This window comes from Crinia signifera, chromosome 2 (assembly GCF_055691185.1).
Source record: "Crinia signifera chromosome 2, ASM5569118v1, whole genome shotgun sequence".
In the NCBI taxonomy this organism is placed as follows: Eukaryota; Metazoa; Chordata; class Amphibia; order Anura; family Myobatrachidae; genus Crinia; species Crinia signifera.
Genome location: NC_139218.1, coordinates 163,205,191 through 163,225,209, shown reverse-complemented (window position 1 = coordinate 163,225,209; position 20,019 = coordinate 163,205,191). Strand labels below are relative to the sequence as shown.

General features: G+C 42.6%; 1 protein-coding gene across 3 annotated transcripts in view; it reads right to left on the bottom strand.

Annotated features, from left to right (window-relative positions):
- Positions 1-20,019, bottom strand: part of LOC146060192 (cadherin EGF LAG seven-pass G-type receptor 2-like) — a 264,989-nt gene that overhangs the window by 230,768 nt on the left and 14,202 nt on the right. For all 3 annotated transcript variants that reach the window (XM_083173157.1, XM_083173156.1, XM_083173155.1), the window contains exons 2-3: positions 8,285-8,556; positions 4,641-5,025 (exon numbers count right to left, since the gene is read on the bottom strand). In XM_083173157.1, coding sequence (XP_083029283.1) covers positions 4,641-5,025; positions 8,285-8,556 — 657 coding nt within the window. The remainder of the gene's footprint in view (positions 1-4,640; positions 5,026-8,284; positions 8,557-20,019) is intronic.

Genomic DNA, 20,019 nt, shown 5'->3' with positions numbered 1-20,019 from the left:
TTTCACTGCCCAGTTGTACCACAATTGGTGAAACCCCTGGGGGTTTGAAATGTACACTATACCCCTAGTTGAATTCCCTGAGGGGTGTAGTTTGCAAAATGGGGTCACTTGTGGGGGGGTTCCACTGTATTGGTGCTTCGGGGGTCTTGCTAATGCGACATAGCACCCACCAACATTCCACCAGAATCTGTGCTGCAAAATCCAAAAATCACTCCTTCCCTTCTGAGTCCTGCCATGCACCCAAATGGTATTTTTTGGTCACATGTGAGGCATTGCCGTACTCGGGAGAAATTGGGGCACAGATTTTGGGGTGCTTTGTCTCCTTCATTCCTTGTGAAAATGAAAAATTTTGAGCCAGAACTGCATTTTTGTGTAAAAAATGTAATTTTTCATTTGCACAGCCCAGTTGTATCAAAATTGGTGAAACCCCTGGGGGTTTGAAATGTACACTATACCCCTAGATGAATTCCCTGAGGGGGTGTAGTTTGCAAAATGGGGTCACTTGTGGGGGGGTTCCTAACTTTTAGCATCTTATGGTGCCTAGAAACCTACATGGTGCCTAAAAAATAATCTCATAAAAAGGAGGCTCCAAAATCAAGTAGGTGCTCCTTCTATTATGAAGCCTGTGGTTTGGTCAACGTGCACACTAGGGCCACATATAGGATATTTATGAAAACAAAAGAATTGGGGGGATCAATTTTTAGTCACATTTCTCTAGTAAATTCTACTGTGTTCCTTAGAAAAATGTATTAAAATTGAAAATCTGCAAAAAAAATGAAATTTTGAAATTTCACCTACACTTTGTTTTAATTCCTGTGAAACACCTAAAGGGTTAACAAACTTCCAAAATGCTGTTTTGAATACTGTGAGGGGTGCAGTTTTTGAAATGGCATCATTTATGGGGGTGTCTCACATACAAGTCCCTCAAAGTCACATCAGAACTGAACTGGTCCCTAAAAAAATCAGTGTTTGAAATTTTCTTGAAAATTTGAGAATTTGCTATTCATATTTTAAGCCTCCTAGTGTCCAAAAAAATTAAAAGGATGTTTAAATAATGATGGAAACATAAAGTAGACATATGGTCTATGTTAGTTATTAACTATTTTGAGTGGTATGATTATTTGTCTCACAAGCAGAAAATTTAACATTTTGAAAATTGCTAAATTTTCCATTTTTTTACGACATTTTGGCATTTTTCACAAAAAAACACAGACTGTATCGACCCAAATTTACCACTAACTTGAAGTACAATGTGTCACGAGAAAACAATCTCAAAATCACTGGGATAAGTAAAAGCAAAAAAAAGTTATCCCCACTTAAGTGATACATGTCAGATTTGAAAAAAAGGGCTCTGTCAGGAAGGCAAAAACATGCTGCGTCAGGAAGGGGTTAATAAACACATCAAGGTATCTATTATGTGCTCACAAGTGTGCTTACATGGTCCTACAGTGTTTCCTCCTGTAGCACTTTCATTTAGGTAGGTGTGTTGGCCCATAAACCATACAACGTATGGATATGGTAAATATGTGTATTTATTAGTAGCCAAAGTAGTAAAATTTATAAGTCACAAAAAGATGGAAATAACAAGTGGAAATTATTATGGGAAGTTGGAATAAAAAAAGCCCGGGTACAGCTCACTATGAATAACTCTACTGAGGTTGTGTAGACTGCTTCCTTAGAAGCTTAACCCTTTGAGTGCTAACATCTCTGTGATATATCCGCTTAAAATGCCCACATTTCTCATATTTGTTATATAAATTCAAATATAATTGTTGTGTAAAAAAAGAGCATATTTCCTATGTAAGGTAAATATTACAGGTCATTATGATGTATAAAAAAAATGTTTGCTTGGCAATTTTCACACCTATTTTGACTACTTCACTTGGCACTCAAAGGGTTAAAAACCAACGCTTTTCGACAATAGGGGTCTTTTTCAAGATCTGACAAACAGTCTCTAACTGGTCCTCCTCATATACCAAAGGTTAATATAGGACCTCCGTCTTATGGTGTATCCAGGCAGTAAATAACTCAAAACTCTGATTTAAATTAATTAAAAACACTAAAAATTCAAAAGCTTAGAATGGTAATGAACATCCCAGTGGAGTTATCCTATTTACATAATCATAAATTAATTACAATTTAAAATACACAACAAATAACATATAATCGTGGCATGTGTTCCTCCGAACGCACCAAATTCCGCCGGAAATCAACCCACATTCTGTTTCAGAACAAAAAGGTGATAACTACAATACACAAGAAGTAAAAACACTTCCACTGCCACCTTATCTCAACCGCCACCATATATAAAGCGTACGGTACTTATGAGACTTTTAAGAGAGATGGGGATTTATTTTTCTCCGCCGCAGGTATTCCGGCCCAGAAATCACGTGATCTATGTGATTCAATATGCGTTCCATATGTACGGAATGCCATTCAACAATTTACCCAGAAGCGGGGTGTTCGCAGTGTGCATTACATTGCAGTGGGACGCATACCATTAATGCGAAAGTATGATGATCAGACTAGTGAAACCCACACCGCTGATCCGTAAACCGGTGCTTGATGTTTATAATAGCAAAAGGACAATAATACGTATTATACAAAATATACATTTTAATACAGAAGACCACATCAATAATAATAAATAATACTATCATATTATATTTTCATGAAATTTGAGGGATAAGGTTAAAATCGACTGTTCAAAACAAGGGGGGATATGGCCACAAACAAAACTGCCAACCAAATAAAATAGAGGAATGGGGCCCATAGATGGAACTCTCAAAGAAACCATTTTACTTCAAAGTCAAGATTTAATCCTGCCGGGTTAATCCTCTAGTGTCCGTTTGTGTGTCTCTGAAACAAACCGAAAATCTGTTGGCAATGAGTGAAACTACATCTCTTTCTCTCACACATGCACAAACACAGAGGCAATCACAAGGTAGCAGACTAGCTTTCAAAGCATTTGCTTCGGGCAGGCTTGCTAGTCCATATATATTCTTAGTGCTCATACCATATCTAGAAACCAAAGACTCTCTGGATCAGAAGGATGCAAGACTGGAAATACAATCTCCTGATTTAGGTGAAATCTTGAAACCACCTTAAGAAGAAAATACAGCATGGCTGAGTACGAAGAACCATTTGGTCCATATGAAAAATCAAAAGAGTGAAGTAAGCTGACAATACGGTCAACTCAAAGTCTTCAAGCTGAGGTAATTGTCAAAAGAAAAGCTACTTTCCACATTAACCACCTTAATTCCACATTGTCAAGTGGATAAAATGGAGCCCGTTGAAGAGTAAAGCCGACATCTGACCCCTAAGGGACAAGAGACGAAGGACAATCCGTGAGTGAGTCCGGACTTCCTTAATGGTAAATAATTTTCCCAGTGAGCATATCTGCATATGCGTTTGCAGCTGTGCACAGGGGCGGGGAAATGCGCGGGGGCGTGGGCTTCGGCTAGGCTGTGTTTACCTATCGCTAGGCTAAGAACACTCGCAGCCCAGAGACCAGGTCTGAATCAGGCCCATAGTTCGGAAGCTTTCTTTTGATCCTGGATACCATGAGGTCTACCTCTGGTAGACCCCATTTCTCCACAATCAGGTTGAATAGGTAGGAACAACTCCCCTGGTATAAAAATGGCCAACATGGCCTGTAAAAATCACCATAATCTGGCTACTCTCGCCATAGCCACAGGATTCCTGGTCCCTACTTGTTTGTTCATATATGCCAAAACCATGGCATTGTCCAACTGTATCTGTACGGACCTGTTTCCATAGGTTGTCAATTCACTCGATGAAAATGTACTCTAGTAACTACAGACACCAGTTTCAAGGGCTGTGGTGCATTGGTTCTAGATTCCCAGTTTAAGGGCATTTGGTCCCTGGAAGAAAGAATGGACTACTACTACTGGTGTCTGTAGTTACTAGAGTCCATTTTCAGCGAGTGAATTGACAACCTATGGGGAGCCCGAGGCATGGCAAGAGCAGCGAGGGGACGCGGTACACTTATGTTGACATAGACACCCTAAAAACATTAAAACCTCATGCCGACCTTTTTCCATGTCGACCTTTTGGATGTCCTCCTTTTGACCCTGTCGACCTTTTGACCCTGTCGACCTTTTCAATGTCTACCTTTAGAACCTGTCGACTTTGTGACGGTCGACCATTAAAAAAAAGAAAACAACACAATAAAAAACACAAAGTACGTCTTAGGTCGACAGAGGCAAAAGGTCAAAAAAAAAAAGAAAACCCCCATGTCGATCTTTTGACTGCCGACCTTCCCAATGTCGACCTAATGCTTGTGTTGACCATTTGACCCTGTAAACATTAGGCATGTCAACCTTTTGTTTGTGTCGACATTCAGTGGTCGACCTTAATAGTGTCGACCTAACGACGGTTTCCCATTTAAGGGAAGGGGAGTTTCTGTCAATTTATTATTTTAGTGCTTATGCATCGGCCTCCATCATATCCCAGTGTCAGTGCTTCCCAGATAGAATAAAAGAGGAACTATTTTTTTTTTACAAATTAACATTTGTTAACATATAATTATAATGTGTATTATATATCCATGCATATTTCCCTTTTTAATTTCACACTTAAAAAGCCTGCTGAATTAGCCACTATTAGCTTTTACTTACCTGTATAATCATCTTGGCACTGACAAGTGTATCCACCTTCATGACTCTGGCAGATGCCATGTTGTCCACATGGCTCTGTGTAACATAAGTCTACCTCCGTTTCACAATAATCACCAGCAAAACCTGTTGGACATCGGCAGCGCAGCCCTCCCACAGGCAAAATGGGACGGAACAATAAAGTATCGGAGGCTAAAAAGGGAGCAGAACTATCGAATTGTAAGGCAGACACACACAACATGTAGTTAGGGCAGGGCTCACGGAGACACACATTATCATCAAAAGGTAACACATTCTGCTGTGCCAATGTAGCCAACAATGTGCGGTTCAGATACAAAAGCTCACGTAATGTCTCGGATGGAAGATATGCTCCTTCAGGGCCTTGTACCTGCATTTGAAAATAAACACATTACATTTTTCAATTGCACAATAAAGTAGACTCAATACGAAATAAATAACACTGGTAAAAAGGGCACATGGGTTCATTTAGGAACAGAAGGCCCAATTCTAAAATTTGCTATATTAAATTTATACATTGCTATTATTGTTATTTAAATAGTGCATTGGTCATATTTATTTGTGTGACATAATTGCATAAGAGCAATTATTTATGTTTTGGCTTTCTACATTTCGGTAAGGTCTAAAGATTGGCGGTACTTGTGTAATAACTGGGCGCCCGATTTTATGATCGGGTAGGAAAAATCGCATCGCATTGCATCACATCGCATGCAACCATGCGATGCGATGCATTTCCCCATAGGATTCAATGTTAAATGGTCCTGTTCATACCCCCACTATACAAGTGGGCATGGAGTTGATTTTATATAGCGTGGCGAGCGCAGCGAGCCCTGCGTGGACTACACCCACAGGTATACTGCTGATAAACTGCAACATTTGAATTAATATATTGCCCATTCACATATATTATCAGTATCTTTATCTTCTGCTCAGTATCATATAGGGGCAATTAAATTGTTGTGTGGGCCCCCACCGCTAGATGTCGGCGTCAACAATTCTGTTTGCAGAAACAGCAAAACCCGACCTGGGTGCTTCCAAGGTAAGCCAGATCAGAGCAACAATTTAATCACCATAGGGAAAAAAATAAAAATAATTTATGTACTGCTAATTCCTAAAAAATATTCTTAAGCATTTATGACTACAGATGGTATGGTTCCTAGTGTGGACTTTATGAGGGTCGACCACTAAAGGTGGACGGGGCTTAGGTCAACACATGAAATAGGTCGACATGGCTATGGTCGACAGGATCGTAAGGTCAACCCAAGCATTGGGTAGACAATGGGAAGGCCAACGTGAGTTTGTCACAATTTTTTTTAACCGAATTTCGACGTAAGATGACATGGACACCAGTTATCAGTGTACTGCGACCCATTGCTTCGGGCACTATTATATTCTCCCTACACGTCCTAGTGGATAGTAGGGTATGAAATGCCGCCTGTCAGCACATGTCGGCTCAAAAAAACCACTTAAAAAATTAAATTTCCACCTTTTCACTGTCGACCTTCCCATTGTCGACCTTATGCTTGTGTCAACCTTCCGCCCATGTCGACCTTAGCAATGTCAACCTTTAGTGGTCAACCTAGTGTAGCGTATCCCTCTACAGATGTGTATTTATACACTAGTGCTGCCCTTCTCATTATGAAAAGGCCTGTACGATTCTGCTTGTGCTGAACATCTTTTTCACCCAAATGTGCATCATATTGGCAATATAATGAATTTTGTACTCAAATGTATTACAAGGATCAATGTTTAAAAAGTTATTTTACACTATGAGAAACCCTCCAGAAATAAAGATCAATTCATGCATAGTTGGATATTGGAAAGCCTGCACGTAGACCAATAAGGGGGAGATTGATCAAAGCGAAAAAGTGGCGAGAGTTAAAGTACAACCAAAAAATGACCGGTTAGAAGCTGATTGGTACAGTATACTTGAGCTATCTCACAATATATTTCTCTCCAAGCTTTGAGAAATATTCTCCATATTTTAAATTGTTGCAAATTGCGATTCAGGGACATAATAATACCCCATGATTTGCCAGAGCCATTGTGATATCAGTGAAATTAATAAAGTACTAGCTGTGCTGCTATAGCTAAAATGGGATCTGGTCCACACTTGATAAGGTCAACAAGGTTTTTTCACAATTTCTTTCATTTTCTTTTTTTTACTTTTTCATACTCTACCATCCTAGTGGACTATGATTTGGAAGCATGGTGAGTGAAAAAAAGCCGGTACTTATGTATTATCTGGGCGCCCGATTTTTTTATCGGGTCGGAAAAATCGGGTCGATCGCATCGCATGCGTCCAAATCGCATGCAATGCGATGGACCCGATTTTTACATTGGATCCAATGTTAAATGGTCCCTGAGACCCGAATTTACATTGGCTCCAATGCTAAATGCCCCCAGACCCCATTTTTTATTGTATACCCACCCTGTTCATACCCCCACTATCCAAGTGGGCATGGAGTTGATTTTATATAGTGTGGCGAGCACAGCGAGCCACCGAGCCCGAAGCGTGGCGAGCCCTGTGAGGGGACGCGGAATACATGTTAAGTAAAAAATCGGGTCCATCGCATCTGATTGTGTGCCTTAAGTTAAGGCATACAATGAAAAAATCGGGCGCCCAGATATTACATAAGTACCAAAAAGCCATGCTGAGCGACACAGTAAACTACTTGAATGTCCAAAGTACATGTTGACCCCAAAAAATGTGAAAAACTAATTTCGACCAATTATTTCAAATCAACTTTCAAATATAATAGATGTATGTAACTCTAATCAATCATCATACCCTCCAACTGTACTGTTTCAGCTGGTACAGTACCATTTTTTAACGGTCTGTACCAGCTACATACCCCAGTACCGATTGTACCGTTTTTTGTGACCTGTGGTCAGGCTCTCATGTGTTCCAATGTAGTGGGGAGCCCATAGGAAGGCTTGAAATGCTTCAGCAAAATTTCCAGTTAGGGATCTCGGTCTATGCAGTGATATATATATATATATATATATATATATATAGCGGTGTCTGACTGCCGCTCCGCTGTGTAACACAGCACCTGCATGAGGAGGTACTTTCCACCGCAAATAACGGAGAAGAATCTATTATACTAAAATAACAAGCTAAAACAGATATTATCTCTCTATCTCTCTCTCTCTCTATATATATATATATATATATATATATATATATATATATATATATATATATATATATATATATATATATATATATATATAATACATATATCTACAGTATATATACACCTTATATACAGTAAGCATGTGTCTGTGTATGTATTTAGCTTAACATCATGCTATAAAAATACCAGAAAGTGCCCGGGTACAAATTCGGGAAGGGGATGTAGTTACACCCCTTTACGCGTGACCATGCTTCTTCCAAATGTGTACTGGTTTCTGCCTTTCAGATGTTGGCTGAATTATGTATTTTCAAATCTGAACCATAAAGATTCAAAGATTTGCTATATATATATATTTTTTTTTTTTAAAGAGAAGTCTTTGAATAATTGAGGTAATATATTATGGAAGCTAGCTAGCACATATAAACAAGGCTGTGGTTTGTATCATTTGGAAAACCCAACAATGGCCATATTAAAAATAAAAATACTCACCAAGAGACTGACGTTCAGAATTTGTCCATTTGTGGTAGAGCCTAAGGTTAATGACAACACCTCAGAGTCGTCACGGATGCTAAAGATGACAACACCAGGTGATGGTATAGAAAGAACATGAGCCACTGCATGGATAAATTGTGGCAGGAGTGGGGAAAGAAAGTTATATTGTGACACTCCACCTAGACGTAAGGTGATACTGTGTGAGAGCATTTCATCAGTAATAATAGCCACTTGCAATATGCACTGTGCTGTGATGCGATGTACTCCATCTATAAAAGGAAGAAAGTTGAAATTAAAAACATTATTATTATTATTATTATAGAATATGTTTTATATATATATATATATATATATATAGATAGATAGATAGATAGATAGATAGATAGATAGATAGATAGATAGATAGATAGATAGATAAAGAAGAAGCACTTACCCAACCTTGCAGAGGGAAAGGAGACAGACCAGCACTGAATGAAGATATGAAAAAAATATGTGTATTGAGGTTGTATCACAGCATAGTAACAACAGGTTATTACAAAATCACAGCTGACCCCTGATATATTGTAATAACCTGTTGTTACTATGCTGTGATACAACCTCAATACACATATTTTTTTCATATCTTCATTGGCATGTATTCAATGCTTTTTGCGAGTCAGGCTCACTGTTCGCTCGTGCATGTCACCGTGACCTCGCTGAAGCACTCACCACTTTTAATCATCTCCTCCTTTCTGTCTGTCTCCTTATTCAACGCTTCTGCAGCTCACCATCCCTTTTTGCGAACTCTGCATAATTATGCGAGGGGAAAAGGGTGAGCTGTAGCAGGAGAGATCAGGTTTCTCCTGCTCTCCATGTGAGGTGTGCAGACTTGTGTTTGAGCAGTGTGTTCGGGGGATCTGTGGATTTTGGCTTCTGAACAGGTTTAAGGTTAGTGTTTTGTGCATTGTTTTTATTACAACACATGGCTGTGTGACAATTTTAATTGGGTTTGTGGCTGCAGACTGGTGCTGTGTATTTTGTCCTCATTTATTCTTATTATTGTGTTGTGCTTTGGCCTTTCAGTGCCCTGGGTTTTTATTTTATTTATTTTGTAATTGTTAGCATTTTTTTAAATGCCTTTTTGGGGGCTTTGGTTTAGTTTTTTTTTTTTTTAATACACCCCTAAATTGTGGTTTTATATTAGGTGGGGTCTCCCTGAGCTTCCCTGCCTGCTGCATGCTGTTTTATGTTAGGGGGGTCTAACTAGGAGCATTACTGATTTCTTATTGGATACCATTAAAATAACTTATTAATTCCAAATAAATTAATATAGAAGTACAGCATTATGGCACTTGCAATAAATACATTAGAGTACATTTTTTTTAATTAATAAGCCATAAAAAACAAAAAAAATAACAACTTTAACAAAGATAGTCCTACAGTTCACCTAAAAAAGATGCCGAGGGAAAAATGGTGAACTGCTGTAAAAAAAGAAACCAGCAGGACTCGCAATTTGTGCATTGAATACACTTTTGGAGAGAGACACTAAAATCCCCATTGAACAGAAATGGTGAGAAGTGAAGGGTGAACTGAGTTAGCTTCGCAAAATATTTTTGGAGAAGCAACAGAGCTGAATAGAGGGAAGCACAAAATAGGAGAGAAAAGTTCACCACTCTCCAAAAAACATGCACTCTCACCGTTTTTTACAGCGACATAGGAGCATTGAATACATGCCATTGAGTGCTGGTCTGTCTCCTTTCCCTCTGCAAGGTTGGGTAAGTGCTTCTTCTATCTACTATATTGGACCCTGCACCAAAAACTTTGTTTCTTTATTCTGCTGAGTGACGTTTTGAAAACCCCTTGTTATATATATATATATATATATATTTATCTATATTTATAGATATAGATATAGATATAGAGAGAGAGAGAGAGAGAGAGAGAGAGAATGGCATGTATTCAATGCTCCTATGTCGCTGTAAAAAACGGTGAGAGTGCATGTTTTTTGGAGAGTGGTGAACTTTTCTCTCCTATTTTGTGCTTCCCTCTATTCAGCTCTGTTGCTTCTCCAAAAATATTTTGCGAAGCTAACTCAGTTCACCCTTCACTTCTCACCATTTCTGTTCAATGGGGATTTTAGTGTCTCTCTCCAAAAGTGTATTCAATGCACAAATTGCGAGTCCTGCTGGTTTCTTTTTTTACAGCAGTTCACCATTTTTCCCTCGGCATCTTTTTTAGGTGAACTGTAGGACTATCTTTGTTAAAGTTGTTATTTTTTTTGTTTTTTATGGCTTATAAATTAAAAAAAATGTACTCTAATGTATTTATTGCAAGTGCCATAATGCTGTACTTCTATATTAATTTATTTGGAATTAATAAGTTATTTTAATGGTAACCAATAAGAAATCATTTTGGAATGCTCCTAGTAATTTCCCATGCTTCCTCACCTAACCCCCAAACAGGCTTTTAAACACACTAACAATTATAAAATAAATTAAATAAAAACACAGGGCAAAGAAACAATGCTAAAAGCACAACACAAGGATAAAGGCCAAACAGAACAAAATACACCCTGCACAAACCCAATTAAAGTAGTCACACAGCCATTTGTTGTAAAATAAATACTGAACAAAACATTTACCTTTCTAAACCTTTGTAAAAAAATACAAGTCCACAAATGTGAGGAACACGCTGCTGAGAATATCCCTGTCTGACCAGCTCACAGAGCAGGAGATAACAGAAGTCTTCAGTTACAGCTCTCCCATTTGAACTCGCATAATTATGCTAAGTTCGCAAAAGGGGTCAGTGAGCTGGACACACGTTGAATACTGAGGAAGCCAGAAATGAGGAGATAAGAAAAAGTGGTGAGCACTTCAGCGAGATCACAGGGACACAGAACAGTGAGCGGTGAGCTAGACTCTCAAAAAACATTGAATACTCCTCAGAGAGAGAGAGAGAGAGAGAGAGAGAGAGAGAGAGAGAGAGAGAGAGAGAGAGAGAGGTAGAGCATACCTCCCAACTTCTGGCCGGAGGAAGTAGGGACACTCGCGCAGCGGCCGAAAAGGGGGCGGGGCGTATGCAAATGAGGGCGCGGCTTATGCTAATTAGCCGCGACCTCATTTTCATACGAGAATAGACGCTGTGCGCATGCGCACAGCGTCTATTCTACTAGATTGGGGGGTCTCCCAACTGTCCCGACCTGTCCCGACGTCCCACCCTGCCGCGGGTGGGACGTCGGGACAGGTCGGGACAGTTGGGAGACCCGGGACATATTTAATGAGATCATACCTTCAGGCTCAAACTGGTCAAAGCATAAATGAAACACCCATCAGGCATTAGAGATACATTACAAGCTCTCCCGTCTCCTCGGGTATATATATATATATATATATATATATATATATATATATACACACACACACACACACACACACACACACACACACACACACACACACACACACACACACACACACACACACACACACACACACACACACACACACACACACACATACATATATATCAATGCCTATCTATCTATCTATCTATCTATCTATATATATATATATATATATATATATATATATATATATATAAACACATATAAACACATGCATATACCTACGTACGGGATACAGTCATTAGGTCTACAGCAACTAGGTCAACAAGCATTGGGTCGACACCACTAGGTTGACATGGGTTTAGGTCGACATGGGTCAAGGTCGACAGTTCATTAGGTCGACACAAACATTAGGTCAACATGGGCAAGGTCGACAGTCAAAAGGTCCACATGGGGTTTTCCACTGTTTTTTGAGCCGACATGTGGTATTTCATGCACTACCATCCTCTAGGGCAGGGCTGGGCAACACCGGCCCTCCAGATGTTAGTGAACTACACATCCCAGGATGCTTTGCATTAGTTTTGCTATGTGGCCATGCTGAAACTAATGCAAGGCATGCTGGGATGTGTAGTTCACTAACATCTGGAGGGCCGGTGTTGCCCAGCCCTGCACTAGGGCGTGGTGGGAGAATAAAATAGTGTGCCTTATCATAGCAAGGCACCGTGCCCGAAGCATTACGAGTGAAGCGAGTGTTGCGAGGGGCATCAAACCGTCCATGTCGACTGTGTTGACATTTGGGTAAAAAAACTGTGAAACACTTCATGTCGACCTTTTGACTGTCGACCTTGCCCATGTCGACCTAGTCACATGTCGACATTGACCCATGTCGACCTAGCTGCCTGTCGAACTAGTGGCGTCGACGAAATGCTTGCCAACCTAGTGCAACCCACACCCCTAAGTACATATACACAAATGTGGGCAAGTTTGTTGGTACCCTTACTTAAAATGGGCGGTATGACTGCCCAGACACACACACACACACCACTGCATAGGGGCGAATTTAGGGGTCACGTCGCCCCTAGGCACAACTTTATTGGCCGCCCCTTACATACACCGCACCATCATGGGGGGGGGGGCTAGGTTTCAGAGCTGGCTGGCTTACTACGATATTGATCGCGCAATGATTGCGATGGCATGCGATGTGACGCGATTTTAGATCCCTATTCGATAAAAAATCGTATAAGCACCCAAATGGGTGCTTTTAAGCACCCTAATGGGTGCTTACAATGTTAAATGTACCCCCATGCCACCCCCCACTATAAACATGAACACGAAGCTTGGCGAGCGCAGCGAGCCCGCGAGGGGCGGCGGTACGCGTCCTACGACCTTCTCATACCCCCACTATCCACGTCGGCGTGGAGTTGATCTTATAAAGTGTGGCGAGCGCAGTGAGCCACCGAGCCCGAAGCGTGGCAAGCGCAGCGCGCCCCACGAGGGGACGCGGATACCTTCACAGATATCCACGTCCCCTCGTGGGCTTCACAGGTATCCGCGTCCGCTCGCCACGCTTCGGGCTCGGTGGCTCGCTGCGCTCGCCACACTTTATAAGATCAACTCCACGCCGACGTGGATAGTGGGGGTATGAAAAGGTCGTAGGACGCGTACCGCAGCCGCTCGCCACGCTTCGGGTTCACTTTTATAGTGGGGGGGTACATTTAAGATTGTAAGCACCCATTAGGGTGCATTTAAGTGCATTTAATCGCATCGCATCGTATGCCATATACAATGTCATACAATTTTAAAATTGTATGACATTGTACAACATCGTGCGATATAGCGTCGCATCACATGCCTTTTGGTATGCGATGGGCGCCGTGATAATACACAAGTACCGAACACCCTATTGGACAGCTGAGCCGCCCCTCTGCTGCCCTGTACTGCAGGGGCTCAGCCGTCAATCAGCAGCACAGTGGGGAGGGGGCAGAGCGCTGAGTGGAGTGCTCAGCTTCAGGACGGATCCGTATTCCGTGAGATCCTATCTGTGGCACGGCCAGGGGGTGTGTGGCATGGTGCGCGCGGGGGGGGGACACAGTGGACCTGCTGGCCTCTAAAACGCTCTGTGGTGCAAGGGGCAGGGGACCTGCTATGAGATCCGATCTGTGGTTGTGGGTAGAAGGGGGGGGGGGGGGGGGGCACGGATATGCTCTGAGGACAGATGGGCACTCTCCCCAGCTGTCACTTCTCCCTGCCTGGCTGGTGGCGGGTGTCTGGTCACAGCCTGCTGCCCCTGTGCCTTATGGGCCTGGTGACAAATCCGGCCCTGCCACTGCAGCTACCTTGTATGAGGGCTGCAGTGCATTCTGTGAAGCATCTTAAGCTGTGTTCTAACACTCAGGTGATCTCTGAGGTGAGAGGGACAGCAGATTTCCAGCTAAATTAAATTTCTGACACCCACTTTTGTGGCAGCTGCCATAACTTGGCTCTGACTAGTAACAGAGAGGGTTACCCCCTCTCGGAAATTCCAGCACCCTAAATATGCAATAGGTATATAAAGAACATAGGACTTACCAGGGAGACTATATCTAATTATATTCCTGACATCCCCATGACTAGGGCCCGCTCACCACAATACCTTAAGAAAAAGGCAGCTTGAAACCCCCCCCAAAAAAATTATATTGTTTCTACTATGCCATTGAAACTCCCCCATGGATGACAAAGTATCACATCGGCCATAAACCATCGATGATTTTGAATCATCGATGGTCGATGGCCATCCCTATGCCCAGCCAGCACAAACAGCTTCCAGCAGCCGGCATCCAGGCACAGGAGCCCCACACTGTGAGCAGCTACCTCCAGCCATAGGCAGGAGATCCTCCCCTATCACTTCCCCTGCCTATTGCTCACACAGGTCAGTGGGAATACACAATAATAGAGCTTATACAGAGCAGGGGAGGAGTAGGGAGTGGGCTACAGTCAGAGACAAATAACCTGCTACCCTTCTGCAGCCTTAGCCCAACCTATCCCCTAACAGTCATAAGGTCAACAGTCAAAAGATTGACAGGGTCAAAAGATCAACAGGGTCCAAAGATTGACAGTGAAAAGGTCGACAGTCAATAGGTTGACATGGTCAAATGTTCTACATGCATTTTTAAACAAACAGGTGGTATTTCATGCCCTACCATCCACTACAGTATGGAGGAAGAATATAATAGTGTGCCGATCCCAGCGAGGGACCGAGCCCGAAGCATGGTGGGCGTAGCGAGCCATGTGAGGGGATGCGGTACAGTGTCCATGTCGACCTAGACACCAAAAAACATGAAAAACTCATGTCAACCTTTTCACTGTCGACCTTCGGACTGTTGACCTTTGCAACTTGTCAACCTTTTCATTGTCAACCTTTTTACTGTCAACCTTGGACCCGGTCGACCATTACTGATTGACCATATGACGTAGACCTAGACAGTGTAGATCTAACATGCCATAACCGTAATGCCCTGCAGTCATCATACATCTCATAGAAGATATAGGGCCTGAGTCAGACCTGTTGCATGTAATGGCAGCCTAGTGAACAAACGCAGCCAGCCGCCCGCCCCAAGCAGGCATAGCCACCCCTGTGTTCTCAGGGGAACGCCCAACGTTTTTATGGGGATGCCCACAAAACTCACCAAAGCTGTTCGCTCCCGGAGTTTGTATATGCGCATGTTCATGCATGCACATGCTCAAACCCTCAACATTGGGGAAGGGGCCAAATTCAGACCCAAATGAACGGGTCTGAATACATATCCCAGTTTAGACTTTATCCTTTTCAGTGGCAATGCAGTAGAAATGATCTACTTCGATTTTGCTAAGGCCTTTAATACTGTGCCTCACAAGAGGTTGAGCTACACAAATAGGGGAGCTGGGTCTAGGAAACATTTGTACTTGAATCAAAAATTGGTTGGAGAATAAGGAATAGAAGTTGTGGTTAAGTATCAAATTGGGTTAAAGTTTCAAGTAGTATACCTCTACCTCGGGGTTCAGTGCTGGGGCCATTTCTTTTAAACCCTCAGTCAGATGCAGCTCAACTGACAGGTGCAACAAAGGTGTTCTCACTCCCATCTCTGCCCCAGGGAGGTGCAGGAGCCTAACCCTCCTAGTACCTTCCTATCTCTAGGTGCTGTTCGAAACCCCCCCTAGTCAGTTTTCCCACAGCCTGCGTGGGGATATAGCAGAGTTCCCATCAAAGTGGAGTCCAAGGGCAGTATTCAATGAACACATTCACGGCGTGCAGCGAATCCTGTTTAGTCGCTGTGTCGGAGCCTCGCTGTCCCCCTGCTATCCCCCTACTCAACGTCGCAGGGGCTCGCTGCCCCTGACGGCGAGTGTGAACCCTGCAGCGTCAGCCTGAGGACGGTGGCAGGCAGGGAGATGGAAGTCTCCCTGCCTGCCCCAGAACGTATGTGGGGGGGAGGTGGTCTCCCCGGGAGCCAGCAGGGGACCAGGTATGCACTGCTCCTGATCGTGCATATGTAATGATCGGGAGCAGTGAATATATGAATATCTAATGAGCGGCTCTCGGCTCCCGGCCCCCTGCTGGCTGCTGTGTGTAAAAAAATATATATATTTTTTAATTAAATATATATTCATGTGCTATAAGTACATGAATAAAAATAGCATGCCCCTTCACAGAATAAAATTCCTGATTTTTTTACACCAAATGTCAAAGGACCGATTAGTCCTGGTGGATCCAGAAGTAAGTCCTCTCTAGTATACGGCTGGACATCCAGAGTAAGTGGCAGTAGTACTCCAATTATACCACTTTCAGACCGCACTCTGGACCCGGGTTATTGCAGCGTCCTTATGTCTCCAACCAAGGTAGAGGTGCAGTGTGAAAGCGCCACTGTGAAAATTCCCGGGTTTAGCAACACTGCATATCAACCCTGGTCTTGACCAGGGTTGAACATGTCTCTAACCCGGGTTGGGGTGCAGTCTGAAAGCTCCCTACCCAGGTTATTAAACACTGAATTCATCAAACTCAGCTATTGGATGATTCCTCTGTCTCCTTTAGGGCCAGATGTATCAAGCTTCAAAAGTGATAAAATGGAGAGTGATAAACAAACAGCCAATCAGCTCCTACCTGTCATTTTTCAAACCCAGCCTGTAACATGGCAGGTAGGAGCTGCTACTTTTTCACTCTCCATTTTATCATTTTTGTAACACAGCCATGTCCTTAGTTTGGTCAGATGAGGAGGTGAGGGAATAGCTGAATATAAGGGGAGAGGAAGAAATGCGCAGACAAATAACAGGAACAGTAAAAGATGCTGTGGTTTACAAAAACATAGCTAAAAGAGAGGCTCTCCCCCTGAGCAAATAAAGGCATCACTCAGTATTCCTCTCAGCTCCGCACTTTTGTTTCCTTTGCGACATCATGTTTGGAAGCCTGAAAAAAAGTCCACTTTTAATGACACCAATAGGTTTTGCTGTGCTGACCCGGGTCCAGTGTGAAAGCGGCCAACCAGGGAATAACCCAGGTTGAAGTGCAGTGTGAAAGTTGTCAAAAAGGAGTCTGACACAGGTCACAGAACAGATGGACCCGTGTTCAAAATACAGGGTTGGACCCGGGTTTGCGGTCTGAAAGCAGTATTAGGGGAAGCTAGGTTAGCTCAATAAGCAGGTAGAAAGTCCAAAGGGTTAGATTGAGGGTCCCGAGAAACATAATCAATGTTGCATAAGGGGCATACAGTTTCATACTGTTGTGATTGGATTCTGGTTTATAGAACTATATTGTCTAGAATGACAGACAATAGGTTGACATACAAAAAAAAAAAAATCGACATGCTATAGGTCGACATAAGTTTTCCACAATTTTTTTTCATTTTCTGGAGCTTTTCATACCTTAACAATTGAGAATGGAAATGGCAAAGAAGTTATTAGGGTTCAGGTGCTCAGAGGCCCATTGTTCTAGATGTGTGAGGCAGGGTCCCCGTGCAAACCAGACTACATTGATTACGTGAAAGTCTAAAAGGTGCCCATACACAGGTCGACTTGTCTGCGGCACAAGTCGGAACTGATTTCCCTTGAACTCCCCTGGCAGCTCCCCAGGAGCGCACTATCCGACTTGGAACTTAAATGGCATGTTAAAAATGGCACATTATCGCATGTAAAAGGACTCCTGGAGGCTGCCAGGGGAGTTCAAGGAAAATCTGATGTGATACATTGAACCCATGATGTGCCACTGATGGTCCAATTCCGATTTTTCATATGTGCTGCACATTAAATCTACAACATCTGATCCGATGCTCATGGTAATGAGCCATACAATTACCATTCTGGCTTCAGAAAAACTGAGAGTCTAGGCTGCCAGCAACTGCGAGAAGGACACCAGCTTGGAGGATGTTAGTTAGTAGGAGACGATGGACCTCACCAAAGAGGTAAGTTATGTTGCCAACGGCATAGTCGTATGTATCATTGTGATAATGAATGTAATATTCATGAATATTAAGGTTTGTTGCTAAATGGGAACCTGAGTCCTTATCACTAGCACTCTTCGTGTTTTGCCTTTGCCAATTAATCTGGCAGTATGATTTTAGACTGGAAGAAACTAGAATACAAAGGGGAAAAATCCACGCAAACACACAGAGAATGTATAAATCACATCATTCACTAGCAAGACATACACACTGAGCGATTTTCACGAGGTGACTGACTTTCCATATCGACTATGGAAAGCCATTAACTCGTCCTGTCAAACAGGGCGCTGGCAGGCGGCAGCCTGGATGGTGCGGGAGCCCAGCCATACACACTAGCTTGCTTTGAGCTGAAAGCATCTCAAACGGCAAAAAGTAAGTTGCTTTCAGCTCAAAATTAGCTCACAGCCAGCCAGTGAGCCACTAGGTGCTGGTCGCATCCTGCTGTGAGGTCCCACTTCCATCAGCAATACAGCGTGGATGCCTTGTGGTCGCAGTACTGTAGGCTTCCTTTTTTCAGTCACCATTAACTAACCAAAGAGCTCAGTTTTCCCACATCCGCATGCATTCTTTGGCTCCCCCCAGAGCCTAAAGTCAACTTGGTCTTTCCAGGAGGAAAAGGTAATCCAATGGCTTTGATGGTGATATACACTGACCGTCACGGCCTGCTCACTGCTGCCATCAATAGAGGTCTCCAAGCACTACAAAGTGACACCGTTTTCTTTCAATCAAGCAGCCTGGTAATGTGGGCCTTCAGTTCCGCCTCCACATGCAACTGACTGAATGCAGTTCTGCCCCATTCTGGCACACTTTAACCTCTGATCTCATGTAAGTTGAAAGAGGACACATCTGTGTGGGGGGTGGAAAAAATCCTGCAGAGTAAAGGTGGGCATCGAGCCGATTTGGTCCGATTTCGGCCGATTGCAATCAATCGGCCCGTTAAATCGGACCAAATCGCCTCTCCCTGACATGTAGTCAGGTTCGATGCGCGGTCCCGTGCGCAACAGACCCGACTAGGTGGTCGGACTGGCTGGCCGTACGACCGCCCGTTCTGGGGCGGGCAGGAAGCAGGGACGCATGCGATTCATCACAACGGATCGCATGTGTCCTTCCCGGCGGCTTTCAGTCCATTGAGACGACGCAGGCAGTGTATGGGCACCTTTAGAATGCTTACAGAAAAGTGTTTATATAGTTTAAAATGCAAACAAAAGTGAAATCTAAATAAAAATCAATATTTGGGGTGATCACCTTTGGCCTTCACAAAAGTATCATTTCTTCTAGGTACACTTGCACAGTTTTTGAAAGAACTCGGCAGGAGTTGTTCCAAACGGGTATGGGTCATAAGGGTCTACCCAATTAAGGTTGATCACTATTGGTCGAGAGAGCATAGGTAAACGCATGAAAGGTCGATATGGCTAAAGTCAATAGAATCAAAACGTCAACACAAGCAATAGGTCAACATGAAAAAGGTTGACATGACATTTTTTAGTTTGTTTGTGTTTATTTCAGCTCATTAGCCCTTGTTTTTCTTGTTTGCCAATAATTGTCACCCCTTTAGTAGGAGCAGCTAGGCTCAACACACATATAGGCGCCAAATTTTTTTTTTGTATACTTATAAACATCTGAGGAACATCTATTCCCTCCAGCGAATTTGAATCATCCAGCCAGGTTTATGGATTAGCATTACTATTAAGCACGGACTGCACCAGGAGTCATATGACACCATACAAGCAAGGAGACCAGAGGGACCGTACAAGTATATAAGTATACAAATACCCAACTGTCCTACATGCAATTTAATTGATTTTTTTATTTATTTTTATTTGCATTTGAGACTACATCACCGGTACAATTGTCGCTAATTAACCTTTTAAATACAGGTTGAGTATCCCGTATCCAAAATGCTCGGGACCAGGAGAATTTTGGATAACGGATTATTCCGTATTTCGGAATATTTTAATATT